Source organism: Desmodus rotundus, chromosome 3, assembly GCF_022682495.2.
Source record: "Desmodus rotundus isolate HL8 chromosome 3, HLdesRot8A.1, whole genome shotgun sequence".
Taxonomy (NCBI): Eukaryota; Metazoa; Chordata; class Mammalia; order Chiroptera; family Phyllostomidae; genus Desmodus; species Desmodus rotundus.
In genome coordinates, this window is record NC_071389.1 from 104,340,472 (window position 1) to 104,360,097 (window position 19,626).

Consider the following 19,626-nt stretch of genomic DNA (forward strand, 5'->3'; position numbering starts at 1 on the left):
AATGGGATTGACTTATGACTCAGCAATTCCACATCTGGGAATATACCTCAAGAAACCCAAAACACTTATTCAAAGAAAATATGTGCCCCTATGTTCATTGCATCATTAATGGATAAAAATGCTATGGTACATTTACACAATAGAATACTATTCAGCTATAAAAAAGAATGAAATCTTACCTTTTGCAATAGCATGGATGGACCTAGAAGGTATTATGCTAAGTGAATCAGTCAGTCAGAGAAAGTCAAATACGATATGATCTCACTTACATGTAGAACCTATTGAACAAAATAAATAAACAAAATGGAAACAGACTCACAGATACATAGAATAGACTGACAGCTACGAGAGGGGTGGGGGGTTAGGGGTCCGGGTGAAAAAGGTGAAGGGATTAAGCAGTACAAATTGGTAGGTATAGAATAGCCACAGGAATGTGGATTGCAGCATGGATAATATAGTCAATAATCTTGAGATAAATAGATATGGAGCTGAGTGGGTGTCTGGGGCAGCGGGGGAGGGGGGCCACTGTGTGGAGTGTGTGGGTTTTTTTGACCACTTTGCTGTACACCTGAGGCTGGTGCAGAATGGTATTATGTATGAATTGTGGTTGAAAATTTTTTTAATAAAAAAATTAAAACAAAGAAGCAAATTCTTGAAAAAAATGCCATAGGTTCTCTAAGATGCCTTCTTGATTAAACCATTGACAATGAAATAGCTCACTGATAGCCAGAATTGGCAAGGTCCAAGCTTAATGAATCTGTATGACTTCAAATGGGTGTACTTCTCCTTAGTTTCCCAATAATGAAATTAAAATATTTTTTAAATGAGATATGCCTCTCACCTCATCATACCACTTCAGATGAAATCCATGGCATTTCTAGGTTTATAACCTATTTTAGGTCCTAAACTGCAATATTGTACTATGCCACATTTTACCAGATGTTGCGTGGTGTTCCGTTCAGTAACAAGTAGCATACAGCAATGTGTGCATTAAGATTGTAACTGCAGAGCTCAGCAGATTAGGGGCTTTTAAACACTCTGGTCCATGGATGGGTGGAATTCTGTATTCTGTGCACAAATTTTATATGTATTAACATATTGTATGGTGTTGGTTAATCTCAAATACCTAAACAGTACTTTAAAGGAGCAAAACCATAAATACGAAACTCTACTGTAGTTCCTGAAAGTGTGGCGGGTTTTGAGTAAATTTTTCCATTTTCTTCCACACATTATATTCTCAAACATAATGAAAGCAATACGTAACAGAAAGCCTCCACTTTCTATTCAGCCCTGTGTTAACTCATCATTACCTCCAATGTTTGGAAACTTTAAGAGAACCTTTCAAAGATGGAGACATGACTCATCAAATAATGACTGATCACTCTCATGCTGCCCTGTCTCCTAACCACCCATGTGATATTTAGGAAGTGTTCCCATTTCCACAGGTAAGCACCAAACCCAGCTCCATCTCTGCAAGTCATCTCTCCCCATCTCTATCAGCAACATTTAAAAAATAAAAACCACTCCATATATTCCCTGCTGTGCAGGTGACTGCATATGTAGATGTCACATTGTGTATTTTCTTTTTGCTTGTTTATTTTTATTTTTAGTTTTTTTAGTTCCTTCTGCTGAGTACATCAGACAAATTCCTGATGGGTTTCCTCTGCGGTCCCTCACCGCCTGCCTCACCCCGTCTCACCCCCATCGATGAAGATTTTAGGCGTTCTTCCAAAGCTATTGGTCCAACCGCTTCTCTTTTCTTACTCATCCATGTTTGTGCACATGGCCATGTTTGGTATGGAATCAGAGGCTGGTTTATTGCCAGTAAAACAGCTTCTATCGTTACAGAGATTAGTTAGGCACACATTCCAGTAACCTGCTTTCTGCTGAGGAAGGACTGAATGGCACAGATACATAGGGAACAGCACAGCCCTTTGCAATTCGGCAGAAATTAAGACAACATGCAAGGCACTAGCTTTGGGATGTTTACAATCTTCCAAAAACAGCCATAGGCCTTTATTTAAATAGTTATGTAGTGGTTTATGGCATCTTTATTAAAAGTAAGTATATATTGGCAATATTTCTCTTGAGAAGTTGCTCAACTACTGTTTATATTGGAGGGATGTGGTTCAATACGAAAGAAAGTAAGTAGTTAAGGTTTATCCTATTTCTCAGGAATGCAGTTTCTGGGCAGCATTAGGTATCACAGATGATATTCACTAACTTCTATTCATTAAAACTTTCTACATTTTATAACATTACTTGTACTGTTGGAGAGGTTTTTTTTTTTTTTTTTTTTTTTTAAGAACGTAAAATGTCTCCCATTCATCCAATTGGCTGCCTCTAAGAATTACTGTGGTTCAGTCAGCTCGGCCTGATAACAACAAGTTATCACAGACTGGGTGTTTGGACGATAAACATGTACTAGGGAGGACCCCCCTCCAAAAAAAAAGAAATTCCTATCTGGAGGGTAGACCCCTTATAGTACAGGCTTCCCCCACCAGGTAACTGTTCTAGGAACTCATCTGTTATCAGTGTACCAGCTGGCGTGGTTGTGAGAGGCTGTATTTGGCTTCAGTGAATTTTTTTGAAGACTCAATGCATTTGCCCATTTCATGATGGGTGATTTGTGAGCACACCAGCCCACATCATGCTGAGGGTTCAGCAATTTTTGACCAAAAACAGCACGGTCCCCATGCCTCACCTTCCCTATTCACTCAATCTCCCTCCAAGTTACTTTTTTTTGTTTGTTTCCCTGGCTGTAAAAAGTCCTCGAATGGAAATATTTTGCCAATGTAGAAGAGGTAAAATAAAAAATGGCAGAAGCACTAAAAGGCATCAAAATCCACCAGGTCAAAAACTGGGGGAGGGGAATAACAGGGCAAAGAAGGGAAGGGTTACCAAGGAACATGTATAAAGGACCCATGGACAAAGACAATGGGGAGGGTGGGGGAGTATAAGGGGGGGGAAAATGGGGACAACTGTAACTGAACAACAATAAAAGAATTAATCAAAAATTTAAAAAGTGTTATGAGCAGTGGAAAAAACATCTCGATAGGTGTATTGCATCAAATGGAATGCACTTAGAAGGTGACTGAAGTTTAAATATGTAAGAATAAATACATATTTTTAATAAATAAATTCTGGGGTTTTTTGGGTCCCCCCTCTTGTATGTCCCACAGTTCTGGAGGCTGGGAAGTCTAAGACCAGGGTCCGGGACAATTCAATGTCTGGTGCAAGCTTTCCTCCTGGTTTGCAGATAGCCATCTTTCTGGCTGTGTCTTCACATGGCAGAGCAACAAACCAAATCTCTGGTATCTCTTCTTATAAGGGCACTCATCCCATTAATGAGGGTTCCATCCTCACAGCCTAAGTGTCTCCCCAAGCCCCCACCTCCAAATACCATCCAGCTTGGGATAATGGGTTTAAAATTTATTTTGGGGGTGACACAAACATTTAGTCCATAGCATATTGTTGCCACTTAAAAGACTGGTCAAGAGGTAGCAGAAAGAGCCCTAGTGTTTTATCCTGTGGTTCTCAGCAGGTATCAGAACAACCTAGAGATGAGTGAGCTGGACCTCTGCACTCTGCCAGTCTGCCTTAGAAGAGTATGAATGGATACCAGGCGGAAGTCTGTACATAAGGGAACTCATATCCAGTCACTATTAGGAAAGAAAACAAGGGTTCTCCTCCTGCCCGAGAACACACTGACCTTTGAGAGCAGCGGTGCCTGGTGTGTGTGTGGGGACTGGAAGACAAGGGGCAGGGGTGGGGGCCTGCCACAGATAGCTGTCTCCTGCTTCCTACATGTGAAACACGGAATATTTAAGAAAACTTTGATCTTTGAGGATCTTTTCTAGTTCCTTTAAGTCAGTAATTCTCAACCAGGGATGAGACAAATGTCATATGTATGTGGGGAAAATTTTCACAATGTAGTTAGAAACCTAACCCCAGCCTAGACTTACTAAACTAAAATCTCCAGTGCCAGTGCCTATGGATTCTGAGAGAGCCCCTCCAATAATTCTGTATTTGCACAGTTGATTAAGAACAAAAATTGATAGGACCCAGCTGAGGAAGGCAGGGAAGAGATCCTGGTCACAAAACAGGAGCCTGGCTCCCTCAACCAAATCAAAATTACACCTAAACTACAGAACCACCATCATTCAAAACTGCCTGAAACCTAGCTGAATGGAGGTCCTGCAGAGATTTAAAGAAGCAGCCACATCAAGACTGCAGCCGCTAACCACACCGGGCCCTGTGTTCTGGAACGCAAGGATGGTCCAGTTCCATTTCACCAACAAAGACCCAGAGCCCCAGAGACCTCTACCACGACATGCACTACTGCTTTGTGGGGTGTGGACTTGCCCTGCACGTCGCCCTGTGCAGTGTCCTTGCTTATGCTCCAGTGCTCCGTTGGAGAAGATCTTCATGGACCTCATCCCCTACAACCAGAAAGGCTTCCTTCACTGGTGTCTGGAAGGCCTTCATCAACTACAAGCAGGTTCAGCATCAGAAGCTGGAGCAGCAGAGCAGGATAGGGGCATAGCAGGCACCCCCACTCCCTCTGCTGCCCTGGGCTGGGGCCCATTCTGGAGGACCAGGCAAGGTCCTCGCAGAATCTGCTCCAGCTCTGCCTGAAGCAGCCTGAGCCTCAGGGTACTGTGGAGGCCTCTGAGGCAGCAGGGCAGCCCCAGACCCAGGGTCTTCCTTAAGCACTGCCCAAAGCCCTACTGGAGTAGTACCCTAAACACCCGTTCCTGGACCTAGCCTTTGGCCCCAGAACCCTGGGGCAACCACTGACTTTGGAGTCTCCTCCTCAAGTCACTGCTGCCTCAGACCAGGGCACCCTAATCACAGATTTCTCTCCACCACTAGCCCCCAGGGGCTTCCACATTGCTGCCCTCACCCCACTAGGGCCTGCTCCCTTTGGAGGAAGTCAGAGTGGGTGGGTTCCAGACCCCAAGCTCAATAGTATGTGACCTTGCAGTGGGGCCCACAGGTGCAGGAGAGGGCCCAGCTGGGTGGCTATACTCTATTTTTTGTTAAAACTCATAGAACTGTACAGCAAAGAAGGTAAAATTGTCTGTGCATAAATTTTAAAAGAAAATTTTATAAAGCACTTAAAAAGCCTGACGGTGGAAAAGCATTGTCAGGTTGAGAACAGTCCTTGCAAAGACCTGGGGTGGGAAGTGGTTGTTCTGGGAGTTCCTCTACCTCCCACCAGTCTTGGGCCACCAGTCATCCACCACTGGCCAGGTGTAGGGGCCATCGCCTGCAGGAGCCTCTAGCCTGGGACCCTGGTGAGCATGTATCACTGACCTCCCATTATTCTGGACTCAATCGAGGGCACAGCCAGAGGACCCCTCCACAGTTCGCATGAGGTGCCAAGTTGGGACTCGGCACCTGCCTGGATTCTGCAGAGCAGTGAAGAAGTACATGTGTGTTTCATTATGCTGACGTGATCAGAGATGTCCTTGAAAACTGGCGGCACAAGTATTAGCGGAATATGTGCACCACCCCTTCACTTGTGTTGTCCACCTTCCATAAACAGGGCTGGGTGATGGTGGTGGTCTCTCCTATGTGGGACTCAGGCTGGTCCCCCACCAGCAGTGGTGGTGACACAATCAGTGCGTCCAGACCCGACCGAGTGGTCACCCCCTTTTCCTCCCTGGCACCTGTCCCAGGACTTCGGGCCCAAGGAACCCCTAGTACCAGAAGGACTTTCTGCCTCTGCTCTCCCTACAGAGTGGGGAGCCCTGGGCAGGGTCACCCATCACTGAAGCCTCCCTCTCCCTCCCTCTCCCTCCCCCTGCCTTTCTTCACCTACTCTCCTCCTTCTTCTCCTCTTTAATTTCTTCCTTTCTCTTCTCCTCCTCCCTCTTGCCTCTCCTTTTTCTTCTTCCTAGTTCCCACAGTTTAGGTCTTTTAAATTACTTAAATTTTTGAATAGGAAATAGATTGACATAATTCAGCTATTCTTTTTCAACTTTTCAAAGGTATACAGTGAAAAGACTTCATCCCAGAAAAATATCAAATTCCCAAATTGAGCCACATTCTATAAAATACCTGACCTGTACTCAAAACTGTCAAGATCATCCAAACCAAGGAAAGTCTTAGAAACTGTTATGGTGGAAGGAGCCCAGGGAGACATGTGATATGGATCCTGAAGCACAAAAAGGACATTTGGGAAAAAGCTAAGGACATCTGAATCAAGATGGACTTCAGTCAATAACCTAGCAAAGCTGGTTCATTAATTGTAAAAAAGGTACCAAACTCACCTGAGATGTTAATAATAAGGGAAACTGGGGGTGGGCTTTGTGGGAACTCTATCTTTGCAATTTCTCTGTAAATCTGAATGTTAATAAAGTTTATTTTAAAAACAAATACTGATAAATTAATATTCCCTTAGTCATACAGGAGTTTGAAAATCTCAAAAGAATGGAAACCCTTCTTGAGTTGGGCCCTTGGGGAGGGACATTCAACTTCAGACCCTTTCCCATTCAGCTGTTTGTTAGAGGGGGAAGAAAAGAGAAACAACTATAAAAAGTAATAAACCTCCAGCAAGGAAACCCAGAAAAGGAGAAGGAGGAGAATTAAGGTCCCCTGGGACTTTCGTGTAGGCAGACTCATTGCCAATTAGGGCTTCTGTGCCAAATGACATGGTGTCAGTACTGCCATTAGCGAGTGTGTCAGGGAGCTTAAATACTAGTTGCCACAGAAGCTGAATGCCCAAATTAATGCACCCTGCTCTTCTAGTGAAAAATTAAATACTGTGTATTAATGTCTTAACCATCCTCAGTCCTTGCACAGTGTTTTCAACCCCCAAAATTCAGCATTATAATTTTGATGAATAGATGTCATCTTTCTCAAGGATATTTTCCATTTACCCTTGGGCACCTATTTTGATATTTCAAAACTAAGGAATGTTGTTTAAATTGTATCTTTCTTGCCCATAATTACCCTAAAAAGCCATCCACTATTGATTGTCCATGAAAATGACTTTAGTCTTTCTGGAGTATCAGGGTGGGAGAGAGGTGTGTTACTTGAGAGCTGAGTAGTGCCACACTGGTGCTTCTGACCTCAGGATGAGAATCCACACCACCATGTGGTCTCTCTACCTCTAAACACACACTCACCTCCCAGTACGTTCAAAGGTGCATCTGACAACCAGTTGTTCAACACAGAAACATGAGCTCGTGCCCCACTTACGATGGCAAGGATTTAAACTGGTGACTGAAAAACTCTCTGACCCCCTTGTGGGGAGAGTTTTACGTGTATGTCACCTAAAAATGGCTGCCCAGTTAATCTCATTTGGTAACCGCCCATTCCCAAATCTATATTTTTCTAGATTTTAAAGAAAAGCTGGAGGTATTGTAATTAAATTTTGAAGGCCAACATCCTTTACACAGTCTTAAAATATTTGAAGCAAAAGAATGTTAGGATATGGTCATTTCCTATGCAACTGAATAACCAAATGGCCATTCCCCCCTAAATATTTGTTAAAAGTACATTATTTATATAGACACTTAAAATGTTTAAAAAGAATCACCAAAGTATATTGAGCAAACATAAAATTATGTACGTAATATTTTCTTAGTCTAGATATGAATACATTATAGAGCATTTTTTTTAAGAATGGGGCGGGGGAAGGGGGTGGGATCTCTCAAATTGATAAAGCTATTACATTTAGTATAGATCAACAAATGGAAATGAATTGCTTTTATATAGGAAGGGTTTAAGTCACTTTTATTAACTCCTGAATTCAGAACCCTGTATTTTTATTTTTTTTTATGACAGGAGAAAAGCCTGAAGTTGAGATATAAATCAGATGCCTTCTGCTTATGCTGAGCTCACTCTCAGTCCCTGTACAAAGGTGAAAATCCTTGCTTACAAACCATGCATATAAACATTACAGTATTAGCACTTTGCGTTTTTGTTTTCCTTCAAGGTAACTGGGTTGCCACTGATATCCTCAAAGTTTGCTTTTGTTTCCTTTTAGAAAACAAAGCAAAGCAAGGACAAAAACTCCATCCCCCGAATAAGCTTGTCCAATAAATACATTTGATTATTTAAGTAAACAGGCTACCTCAATTTTTGTTGCATATTTTTGAGTAAGTAAAGCCATAAATGTTTTAAACCAGTATGTTAAATGTTGAGCATCACAAGTTTTTGATGTCTAACACTGCAAATATTTAAAAAGATTAATTTCAAGTGAATTCATTTACAATTTCATATATGTTATTTTTCTATTTTTTACTATTAATTTATTTATTTGAGAGAGAGAGAGAGAAACATCCATTTGTTGCTCCACTTATTTATGCGTTCACTCATTGACTCTTGCGTGCGCCCTGACCAGAGGGATTGAACCTGCAACCCCGGTGTCTTAGGGACACTCTGACCACCTGAGGTTCCCAGCCAGAGCCCCTAAGCGATTTTTAAAAATCACCAGTGGAAAGTAATTACCTTCCTATTCTAAGTTTTAGTTCAGAGAAAAGCTTAAGGGCTGAATTTCCAAAAGCAAGGCCTTCAGAAGACAAAAGTAGGAAAAATATTAAACAAATCAAGGCTGCAGGTTTATAAAACACAGGCATTGATGCTTCTAGTAGCGAACGATTTTCAAAGGCTTTACATGACAATACTCTCAAGTCTCACGACGCATGTTAAGAAAAATACGTCGAAATTTACATTACTCAAAAGAGTTTCCATGTCATCCTTTTATATGAGAAAATTAAAATGAAATAGTCTTTCCTGGCATCTCATAATATAGAATTTACATTAGCAGAGGGTCTGCTTAGCAAAACTTTGGATAACCTTCCAATTATGAAGATTTGCAAAAGCATCACAATTATACCCACTACCCACCCATTAAAAGAAAGAGTATTAAATTATGAAAACAAAACCTCTAATGCCACCCAAGACTAAGAGAACATAGTTAAATCTGGTTCATCATTTCATGGTCACACCTTATCTCATCTGAGTTTAACACAACCTGCGAAACTGGTTTGAGACATCAAGGGACTTATCCCAGGTTCTACTTTTAGTAAGATGGGGATCAGAACTTGAACCCCACTGTGAGAAAGGTACTCACTTGGTGACATTCATTGACTGAAACCATTTCATGAGAGGAGAGGGTCCACGTCTTGCCTTCAAGGCTCCTTAGCTTGGCCCCTGAGCACGGCTGCGCTGGAAGTGGCCTAGGAACAACCGGGCTGGAATGTGACCCACAGAGTGGCTGTGACACCTTATCCTCACATATCTTCACCTTGCCTATTTCAGCACCTTGCAAGAACCTACCATATGCAAAGCCCAGTGGTGGGTGTTGTGGGAATCCCAGGTGTATGAAACATAGTTCCTGTCATTACAAAGTGGAACCACTGAGCCCATGCATAGCCTGTAACAACTAAACACCATCCAAGAGGCTCTCTTGTCACAGCACATCTTTAAGGAGGCCCTGACCAAACTGCTCGATGTCCCTGTAGGGCCATGCTGAAGTGCCATCAATGCAGTCTTCAGCAGGGTTCTGGAATGAGAGAATTCTAACAGAGAACAGGACACTAGGGGGGGTATGCTCAATTCCAGTGTCTTCCACTGTGTCTGTGACAAGTAGGTGCTCAAGAGGCAACCCGAACCAAACTGCTGTCCTCACCGTCTCCGGGTCACCCTAAGGGAGGCCAGGATGCATCTAACTGTTACAACTGTCATTGTTGTAATGATGACCTGTATTTCCAGTAAAAACCAACACATGAGAAAAACAACAACAAAAAAGCAGTTTCATGTAGAAATGTCTGCAATCTGCTTGACTGTATACCTAATGATTTTAAATAACATTTTTTAGATTGGATTTGAAAAAAATGCCTTGCGAAGAGAACTCAGTTGCAACGAGAATCACGGTTAACCTCCACGCTGCGTATCTGCCATGTGAGTTCTGGCCAGAACCCCCTGCTCCTCCTGGCTCTGAGCAGTCCTCGCTATGCCTGTCCCCTGACTAAACAGCAAGGAAGTCCGTGCGGCTGCCTGTTTCCTCAGAGCAGATGGCTCCTTGCTTTTCACAACAGATGACTGTAAAATCGGTAGGGTATTTTAAGAACTGTATTATTGAATACACAACTTGCTTGCTTAAGAGTGCTGAATGCACAGCCCACCCAGTGTATTGGGCACCTGAACCCTGCTTTCTTCCAGGTGTAGATGGTGCTCACTGTCATCCAATATGCCCGTGACTATGGTGTGTGTTAGGACTGCTTCTCTCTCTTCGCTTTGTTTTCTGTAATTGGGCTGAGCCCACTGCTATGGAGCTGCTGCAAGTCTTTCAGGAGGAGGGGAAACCGGGCTGCTGCCCGCTGCAGAGACAGTTACTGTTAACACCAGGCCTGGGAGACCTGAGGCTGGAGTACTTCCACTGCACGGCTCCAACTACCATCCAATTGTTGAGATTTCTTTAATGGAATACCAAGTGTTGGGTTTTTATGTTTTTGTAAAAGTATGATTTTTAAATATATCAGTTATATTTTAAAAATTCATTGTTGTCAGTATGGTGATCCTTCATCCCTGTATCCAAAAGGTATTTGTTGAGTTGCACAACGGGCAAGCACCCTGACAGGAAAATTCCCAACAGCCTAGATCAGATGCTGCCTTACCCTCTGCTCTCCACCAAGGTCTAGAATAGTTCCAGGCATATGGCATAATCTCAACACACTTTTCAATGGATGAACTGCACCGAGACCAGGGATACCTGCACTTTCCCCACCAAGAGTTCTTGTAATGATGAAAGTCAGTGTAAAACCTTCTCCTTTGACAGTCTCTATTGGCCAACTAGCTCTTTCCTGGAGCTACAATCAGACAGGCCCTACAGGGTGGACACAACTGCACAGCAAATTAGTTAATAAACTACCAGAAGTTAACTGAATACCTACTATGTGCAAATTCCTCCTCCTAAACAATTGGGCCTTTCCAGGACATATAAGATATAGCCCATCTTTTCAAAGAGTTTCTATACAAACAAAAACTTAAGAGTTGCACCGGAGTGACAAAGTGACCACAGAATCCATGTACAACCTAAGACAATTGAACACAATCCTAGGTAGGATTCTGTGTTACAGCTTATACAGCACTGAGGCCAAGAGGTGCTGGCATAATAGAGAAAGAATTCCAAGACGATGGAAGTGGAACACTGGGTGGCTGCACAAGTCAGAAGACTTGAATTGGGCCTTACAGGTAAGGTAGAAAATGGAAGGGCACAATAGGAATGCAGGAGCGTAAGCGTGAGCGTGAGCATGTGTGAGTGTGTGTGTGTGAGTGTGTGTGTGGTGACTGAGAATAGCACAAATAGTCTGGAAGAAGGCAGAGCATACAAGCTATGCCAAGAGTTAATTCAGTTTAGCACAATTTGAGTAAATAATAAATATTTATTGAGCACATACTGTGTGCCAGGCATTGTGACAGGTACTAGGGATACAATGGTTAACAAGACTGATATGGTCCCTGATTCACTGGTAGGTGAGAGATACAGACACAGAGACAATTACAATAAAGTGTGATAAAGTCTGGGTGTTACGAGAAGGACACAGAATGGACCTAGCCCAGATGTGGAGGTCAGAAAAACTTCCTAGAAGTAGGAATGTTGAGCTGACCCCTGAAGCCAAGGTAGGAATTAGAGAGGTGAAGCTCTGCAGGCAGGGTATATAGCACCTGCCCTAGAAGAGCACACATGTTGGGCCACAGGGATCTGAAGCTGGCTGAGTTTATGAGGACGTGAGGGGAAGGTGTGCTAACAGATGGGGCTAGGGATGGAAGCAGTGGCGGATTATGCAGTCTCTTGTACTTCGCATTATACAGTCTGAACTTTATTCCAAGCACAATGGTAACCGCTGAAGAATTCTAAGTAAGGGAATGATGCAAACAAGTTTGTGTAACTATCCTCACGGTGCAATGGCTCTTAAAAAAGAAAAATGGGAGATAAGAACAGAAGAGTAATATGTAGCTGGATTCTTGAAGGTCTATTCCTAACACAGTTCAGGACAGAATGAATATTTCATGAATGAATGAATGAATGGAGTGAGTAAATGGGTGAATTGATCAACCAATCAGTCATTCAGCATGGGATTGAAAATATGAGGTTTGAGGTGCAGGATAAAATTGTCTGTGTGCATGTGAGGGTCCAGACAAATGCATATTGGAACACTGACATGTCCTCCAGGCTCGAATCTCTTCAGACAAATGATGTCAGGTAGGACAGATAGCAAACAAAGGCAGGGAGGAGGAGGGAGACATGTCTCACCCACTAACTCAGCTGTCCTGAGCCTGGTCTAGTAATCTTGCCAGGTGTTACAACATCACAGGAAATACCATACTAACATGGGAGGAGGGCAGTGCTTGAAATTCTATGTATGGTTTCCACTATCTGGGAAAGAAGGCCTTTGAAACTGTGCTTTCGTCCCAAGGCCTGTAAGGCAGGAAAGGGCCAATAGTGCCCAAAGGAAGAAGCCCATTAACACCTTTGGGTATTCGTGCCCCCGCCCCCACCGAAAGTTGGCACCACCTTTCCCTGTCAATCAGTATGTAACTTCTTCACCCCTATCCTGCCAACTACATAAGTCCTTAGAACAAAGGGCTCCCTCTCGGCTCTCTCTCTGGCTGCCTGGCCCCTGGCCATCCTTGTTCTTGCCACTCCTGCCCTTGTCTTTCTCCCTGACCTCAGCAAGGCCCATTCTCTTCCATGAGAACATATCACCAATAAACCCTGCTTGCACACTAATACACTTGCTTATCTGTAGTTCTTTACTGCACCGAGAAGAGCCGAATTTCTGGGAGTTTCTCCTGCAAGGATAACAGATGACGATGGGGTGCAACCTAAGTGAGGGAAGCAGCTTCAGTGCTGTAGTGCAATGACCCAGGGCTCAGGCCTAGTTTCGTCAGTTATTATTGTGAGTTGCAATTTAATTTCTCTGACCCTCAGGTGGAACTACATAGCAGTATAAAATGGGAAACGCTTCTTACAATCTACCCACATTTCTGCTCACAGTTGATGTTTAGGATTTGCAGGCCAGTGGCATTTCTAAGTCAGCCACTCTAGAAAGAAATTCATGCAACCTGAGTGACAATGGAGTCAGGCTTCGCTGAAGGAGAAAATCAAGCAGCCAGTAGTATTCATACTCTGGCAGGTGACTCTCAAGTTTGTCAGCTGAAGACCCTGGCAGAGAGGCTGGGAGAAAGATGGTAAGAGCCATCTCCTGTTGCTGTTCCCAAGGAAAGGACAGGGGGTCAGAAATACGCAGAAATAAATAATGTGCTTGAAGGCAACACGCATCAGTGAGGTGGCTTAGAAAACGCACACAGCCATTTAGGGACACAGTCTACACTAGAACTCAGCTCCCCTAAGTCCAATGCTCTCTTCACACTCCACCCTGTTACATTAATCATGACAATTCAAGATCTTACAAAGCATAACCTGTGTGAAGTTCAAGCTAACAGGTCTTCTCACAATTCTGTGACTGTAGCTTACAGCCCAGAGCTAGGTGATTTTAAAGTGAGGACAAAATGGGAACTGTTGCTGGAGGAAGTGAAGTGTCCTGGAATCTGGTTGGTTGGAAAGGAGAAGCCCTCATGAGGGCTGGGAGTGAGGCTTGGTGGTGGAGAAGAGCAGAAGAATCATACATACATAGATCCAGATATATTAACCCAAAGAATAAAGGGAGAGAAGAAAGCACAGCAGGTGAAGAACAGGGCTGGAAGAAGGTTCCTGAAGTGCTAGGGAACCAACTGGAGGTGTGATGCTTCTAGGCTTGCAGATCAAAGAGCACAGACAGAAGGCAACTGTTCTGAGATACTGGAGACATGTAAATATTCCATCCCCCTTGTAGCATTTTCCATATCACAGCAGCCCTTCCTTCTCCCCCAGAATACTCACACACTCACACACTCACACTCTCACACCACTGGCCCCTGCCAGTCTGGGCCTTGCTCCCCGCCCCCCCCCCCCCGCAGCCCCCCCCCCCCTGCGCAGAGGAGTTTGACATCAGGGCAACATTACTGAACCAAAAAGAAATTCATGAAACAACAGCTTCCTTAAGCAGTGTAATTTTCAGGTTGTGGCCTTGAGCCCCATATTTCTAAATCATCTCCCAGCTATTTTCTAAAGCAATGCAAAGACTCAGCTGTCAGGGGAGTCAATACCATTTTTATGAAGTAAAACCTGATCAATTTTTTTTTCCTTTTCTACCACCATAGAGCTAGCTTTCAGCAGTTGGTTCTAATCTATCCTCCCTGAAGACTCTGATAAACCAATTAATCATAACAAAAAAGCCACTTCCAGTTTCTCCAGGAAATTCCCATGCAAACACTATTGAAATCAGGTTGACTAAATTCATATTCTTCAGTGATCCCTCAGGAAGAGCAGGCTGTCACAGGCACCTTACACCATCTCCAGGTCTGAACCACCCAGGCAGGGACATCTAAATCAGACATCAGAGTCCCTTCATCAACATTAAAAGCAGTGAGGCCTCTGAGCTCTCCTGCATTTCACCATCCACATTGTTTGACTGAGCTCTTTTCTACCAAAGTTTTTAGGCTCCGATGCAAGACAGGAATTTGAAGCATGCATTCGAATATTTAATGGTGTTAATTTCTGGGGCATACAAACATCAACTTCACTCAACAATCCAATAATCTTGCAAAATAAAGAAAAAATGCCAACGAATGAAAGGCAGCAGGGAATTCTGAAGGACTGCAAGCAAACCTGCTCCTGACAAGTAATGACACAGCTGCCTATTCACAGACCCTTAAAGATGTTAGGAAAATAAAAGAAAAGGCATGGGGGTGGGGGTGCTTTCAGGGAGAAAAATCACTCTATTTTTTACATTCAAACATGTTGATTTGGCTACTTTAAACTCTGAAATGTGTCCCAAGTTAATTTTAAATGGAACATGTCTGATGGTAACAAATAAAATACAGGCCTTGTATGTTTTGTTTTTTTTTTAATCAGCAGGCATAAACGTAGCAATTCCTACCTGGAAATATGGATGGTCTCTTTTTCGGGCGCCTCAGGTGAATGGGTTCCAAGTTTTTAACGTTTCTTTGAAGTCTTCCTCTAGCATCATGCCCTAGTAGTAGTTCAGGTGGCAGACTACTCCGTCTTGATGACTTGTAATCGTTTTGAGCTGATTGCAGCTTGTTCTTGGTTCTGGAATACAAATTGCTGTCATCAACTGCCATTGCAGGACAAACATTAGGGACGCTTAACAAAAATCTGCAGAGCCAGAGCCAGAGCCAGCAGCGGCCAGGGCCATCTCCACCCAGGTTCAGACGTCCTCATGCTTTGCCCCACACTTGTTTGGGAAGCTCAAGGAGTTGATAGGCGTGGACTTGAACAGGTGTAGAATTACTAAGTGGCCCCTCCTTTCAACACTTAACAGCACAGGGGAGGAGAGATGCAAAAATTCATCCGGGGAATAGAGCAGGTGTGGCCCCATTTCCCAGCTCTGGCAGACACAGTAAAGCGGGGCAATGGTTGCTGGGAGAAATTTCTGTTTTATTGATGCAGTGTCATAAAGCAAACACCACTTGCGCCTTAAGAATGAATACCTATGCAAATTGTAGGTCTCATTCTTTGCTTCCAAACTCTTACAGATTTTAAAGTTTTCAAGAAACATTTTTACACACCCTCATAACTTTTGTTCCAAACTACATACACAGAACACACATCCGTCCTCATTAAATTCCTTATTTGGCAGGCAGCAGACAGGAAGCTGGCTGGAGAGAAGAGATGGTAGGTGATGATCAGGAAGGAACCGCTGGGCGGCGTCCGGCAGCAGTGCCGGGAACCTCACAGCCACACCCCCTCCATCCTGTGCTCTACCTGCCTGAGGGTGGCCAGCTGTCTGGCCGCCAAGTCAGAGGTCTAGCAAACAAGCTGTGACCCTGACCATGATGCCGGCCTCCAGTCAACAAACACAAAGTGGACGTTGTTATCCTTGCCAGCTTCTGCCTGGCTTTCCACTCAAATGGTCATGGCTTTGGTGCTCTGATTAAAACCTGCATTTACCACCTTGACCAGTCACATGTTTTCTTCCTTTATTCCCTACTCTCTTGCTCTGTTTATGGGGAAATGTTTCAGTCTTTTCTTAAACTGTGCAGAAATCTTAACCCATTTATCCTCTGCAGCCTTGCCCCAGGGCTCTGTTCTCTCTCACCCGACTCTGCCCAACCCCGCCCCTCCCTTCCCACCCTCCACCCCACTCTCACAGAAGAGAAAGACCTGCTTTTTCTCTTCCCAGCGCTTGGGATCAGTACCTACAGAACATCGTAAAGGATGCAGGGATTGGTTCAGAAATCACTGTTTACTTTGGTTTCCTGGATGCCAAGTAGGTTTTAGTGTTTATTAAAATGTAGGGATTAGGTCTCTTTACCTAATTAATGATACACTTCCATACCAAGAGAGTTTTCAGTCTTTATTCTCTTATTCTTCAGCAACAGGTCTTCAAACTACAACACATTTTCTCAAAAGCATTTTTTTTAACAAAGTGTCAACATTAGGGTTGTCATTATAACCCAACAATCATAATTACCACACAGCAATTGTATTTACCTAATTAGATTATTGGGTTATCTTATTAATGCTGAGAAACACCTACATGGTTTTTCTCACAGGACTTAGAACTATTTTATAAAGTTGAAATGTACCCTAAGTTTCAAAACAAGTGGCTTGTACAAAACTTTTTAAAAGCCCATGAGACTGCTCAAATCTCCCTTATCTTAATGAAAATACATTTTTTTCTAGTAAAGAAATAAAAAGTATTTTTAGAGTTTGAGGTAATGATTTAATAATAGAAAAAAATTAATAACTGAATTCTCAAGAACAGTGTTTAAGTTTCAAATAGAAGGACACAAAATACAGCAGTAACAAGCAGGAGGGGGAGCTCTTTAGGAACTATTTTTTTCCTATTTCACAGTGTCACCCTGGGCCTAGATAACAGTGTATATGATAGGAAATGGGAGTCTCAGAGGAAACGTGTCATTAGCACACACAATGAGCAACAGGTACAGCTGCGCGGAGTGCACAGGTGATTTTGTCTTTGTCTTCAGGGGACTGGCTGGAAGCACAGAGTGCAGTATTTACGAATCTGGAATGTATTATAATAACAGCCATCATTTATTCCATGTTTCATGCTGGCCAGGTTCTGTGTTCAGCCTTTGACCTGCAATACCTTCTAACTCTTCCTAATCACCCTGTCCTAGACGTCACACTGAGGCATTGGGTCAAATATCTAGAAATTGGGGGAGAAGGTCTGAAGATAAGTTTACCTGACTCCAAGGCCCATGGTCAAGTCCATGCTTTAAATTATAACATCATGCTGCATTGTTTTTTAAATATGTTTTACTGATTATGCTATTACGGTTGTCTCAATTTTTACCCCTTTGCCCCCCTCCTCCTAGTCCACCCTTCCCTCTAGCAATCCCCCTCCTTAGTTCATGTCCATGGGTTGTGCATCTAGATTCTTTGGCTTCTCCATTTTCTATACTATTCGTAACATCCCCCTGTCTATTTTGTACCTACAAATTATGCTTCTTATTCCCTGCACCTTTTCCCCCATTCTCTCCCCTCCCCCTTCCAGCTGATAACCCTCCAAATGATCTCCAAAGCTATGATTCTGTTCTTGTTCTGGTGGTTTGTGTAGTTTATTTTTTTAGATTAAGTTGTTGATAGTTGTGAATTTGTTGCCATTTTAATGTTCATAGTTTTGATCTTTTTCTTTTTCTTAGATAATCCCTTTAACATTTCAAATAATAAGGGCTTGGTGATGATGAACTCCTTTAGCTTTACCTTGTTTGGGAAGCACTTTATCTGCCCTTGTATTCTAAACGATAGCTTTGCTGGATAGAGTAATCTAGGTTGTAGGTCCTTGCTTTTTATGACTTCAAATACTTCTTGCCAGTCCCTTCTTGCCAGCAAAATTTCTGTTGATAAATCAGCTGACAGTCTTATGGGAACTCCTTTGTAGGTAACTCTCTGTTTTTTTCTTGCTGCTTTTAAGACTTTATCTTTAACCTTTGGCATTTTAATTATGGTATATCTTGGTGTGGTCCTCTTTGTGTCCAACTTGTTTGGGAGTCTCTGCTTCCTGGACTTGTATGTCCATTTCCTTTGCCAAATTGGGGAAGTTTTCTTTTATCATTTTTTCAAATAAGTTTTCAATTTCTTGCTCTTCCTCTTTTCCTTCTAGCATCCTTATGATTTGGATGTTGTCACATTTGGAGATGTTCCAGAGGGTTCTTATACTATCCTCATTTTTCTTGTTTCTTCTTGCTGTTCTGGTTGAATGTTCATTTCTTCCTTATGTTTCAAACCATTAATTTGAATTCCAGCTTCCTTCCCTTCACTGTTGGTTTCCTATAGATTTTTCTTTTTTTCATGTAGTGTAACCTTCATTTCTTCCTTTATGTTGTTGCCATACTCAATGAGTTCTTTTAGTATCCTGATAACCAGTGTTTTGAATCTGCATCTGATAGGTTGGTTATCTCCATTTTGTTTAGTTCTTTTTCTGGGGTTTTGTTCTGTTCCTTCATTTGGGCCATATTTCTTTGTCCCTTCAATGAGGCAGCCTCCCTGTGTTTGCTTCTTTGACTCCCTGTCTTAGTAGCATGGCCTATTGTAGCAAAGGCACCTGTAAATTGTGTGAGGCAGAGCCTTATGTAATTACCAGCATGGGGCAACCCACTTCACCACTTTGTTTGGGACTCTCTTTGTGAGGGGAGGGCTTGGAGAGGGGACCGTGCCACTGCCTGGCTTCTGGAGGTTTGCCTGGCACTCGCCCCATTTCCAATCACTTCACCCACTCCCTGTATGCAACTGGCACCTTTCCAGCTGTTGCCCTGCTGCTGAATCCCAGAGTGAGTAGATTGCTTATGATCTAAGACTGTGAGGACCCTTTAGGCAGAATCTCTTGAAAATCTGTCAGTTTTTTTCGCCGCCCCAACCCCCACTGGTTTTTATAGCCAGAATTTATGGGGATTTATCTTCCCGGCATTGGAACCCTGGGCTGTGTGGTCTGGCCTGCGTGGGGCTGGGATCGCTAGCTCCTGAAGTATCTTTCCTGATTTCTATCCACCACACATGAATGCAGGACCAGCCATTCTGCCACCACTGCCACGTCTCTGCATCACCCCACATCTCCTTGCCTCTTTGACTGTATCTGCATCTCCGCCCCTCCTACCTGTCTGGGTGAATATGGCTTCTTTAAATCCTTGGTTGTCAGACTTCCATAGAGTTCAATTTTCTGACAGTTCTGGGTGTTATTTGTTTTGAGGTTTAGTTGTAATTCTCTCTGTGGTTGCGTGAGGATGTGAAACATGTCTACCTATGCCTCCATCTTGACCAGAAGTCTACATTACTAAACATATATAAAATCTAAAAGAAATAGAGAAGTATTTGTCTATTTCCCTAGAACAATTACTGGGTTGAAGTAGATTCCTGCTGCATCATCAGTGGGACTGAGGAGTGGTCCCACGACCCACCTCAGCCTGCACACGTGACTGAGCTGTCAGCAGGCCTGTAAGTGTTCATGGGTAGAAAGGGAGAAAAGGCAAAAGGAGAATTCAGATTTTTGCTTTAATAATAAACTGCCCATGTTGAGG

General features: G+C 43.1%; 1 protein-coding gene across 5 annotated transcripts in view; it reads right to left on the minus strand.

Annotated features, from left to right (window-relative positions):
• Window positions 1-19,626, minus strand: part of FRY (FRY microtubule binding protein) — a 540,327-nt gene that overhangs the window by 402,126 nt on the left and 118,575 nt on the right. For 2 of the 5 annotated variants that reach the window (XM_024580787.4, XM_053920704.2), the window contains exon 1: window positions 15,003-15,351. In XM_024580787.4, the coding sequence (XP_024436555.2) occupies window positions 15,003-15,207 (205 nt within the window). In that variant the 5' untranslated portion in view covers window positions 15,208-15,351. Of the gene's footprint in view, window positions 1-9,088; window positions 9,195-15,002; window positions 15,352-19,626 lie in introns of those variants that run through there. The other 3 variants (XM_053920708.2, XM_053920710.2, XM_053920707.2) reach the window with 3 other exon arrangements.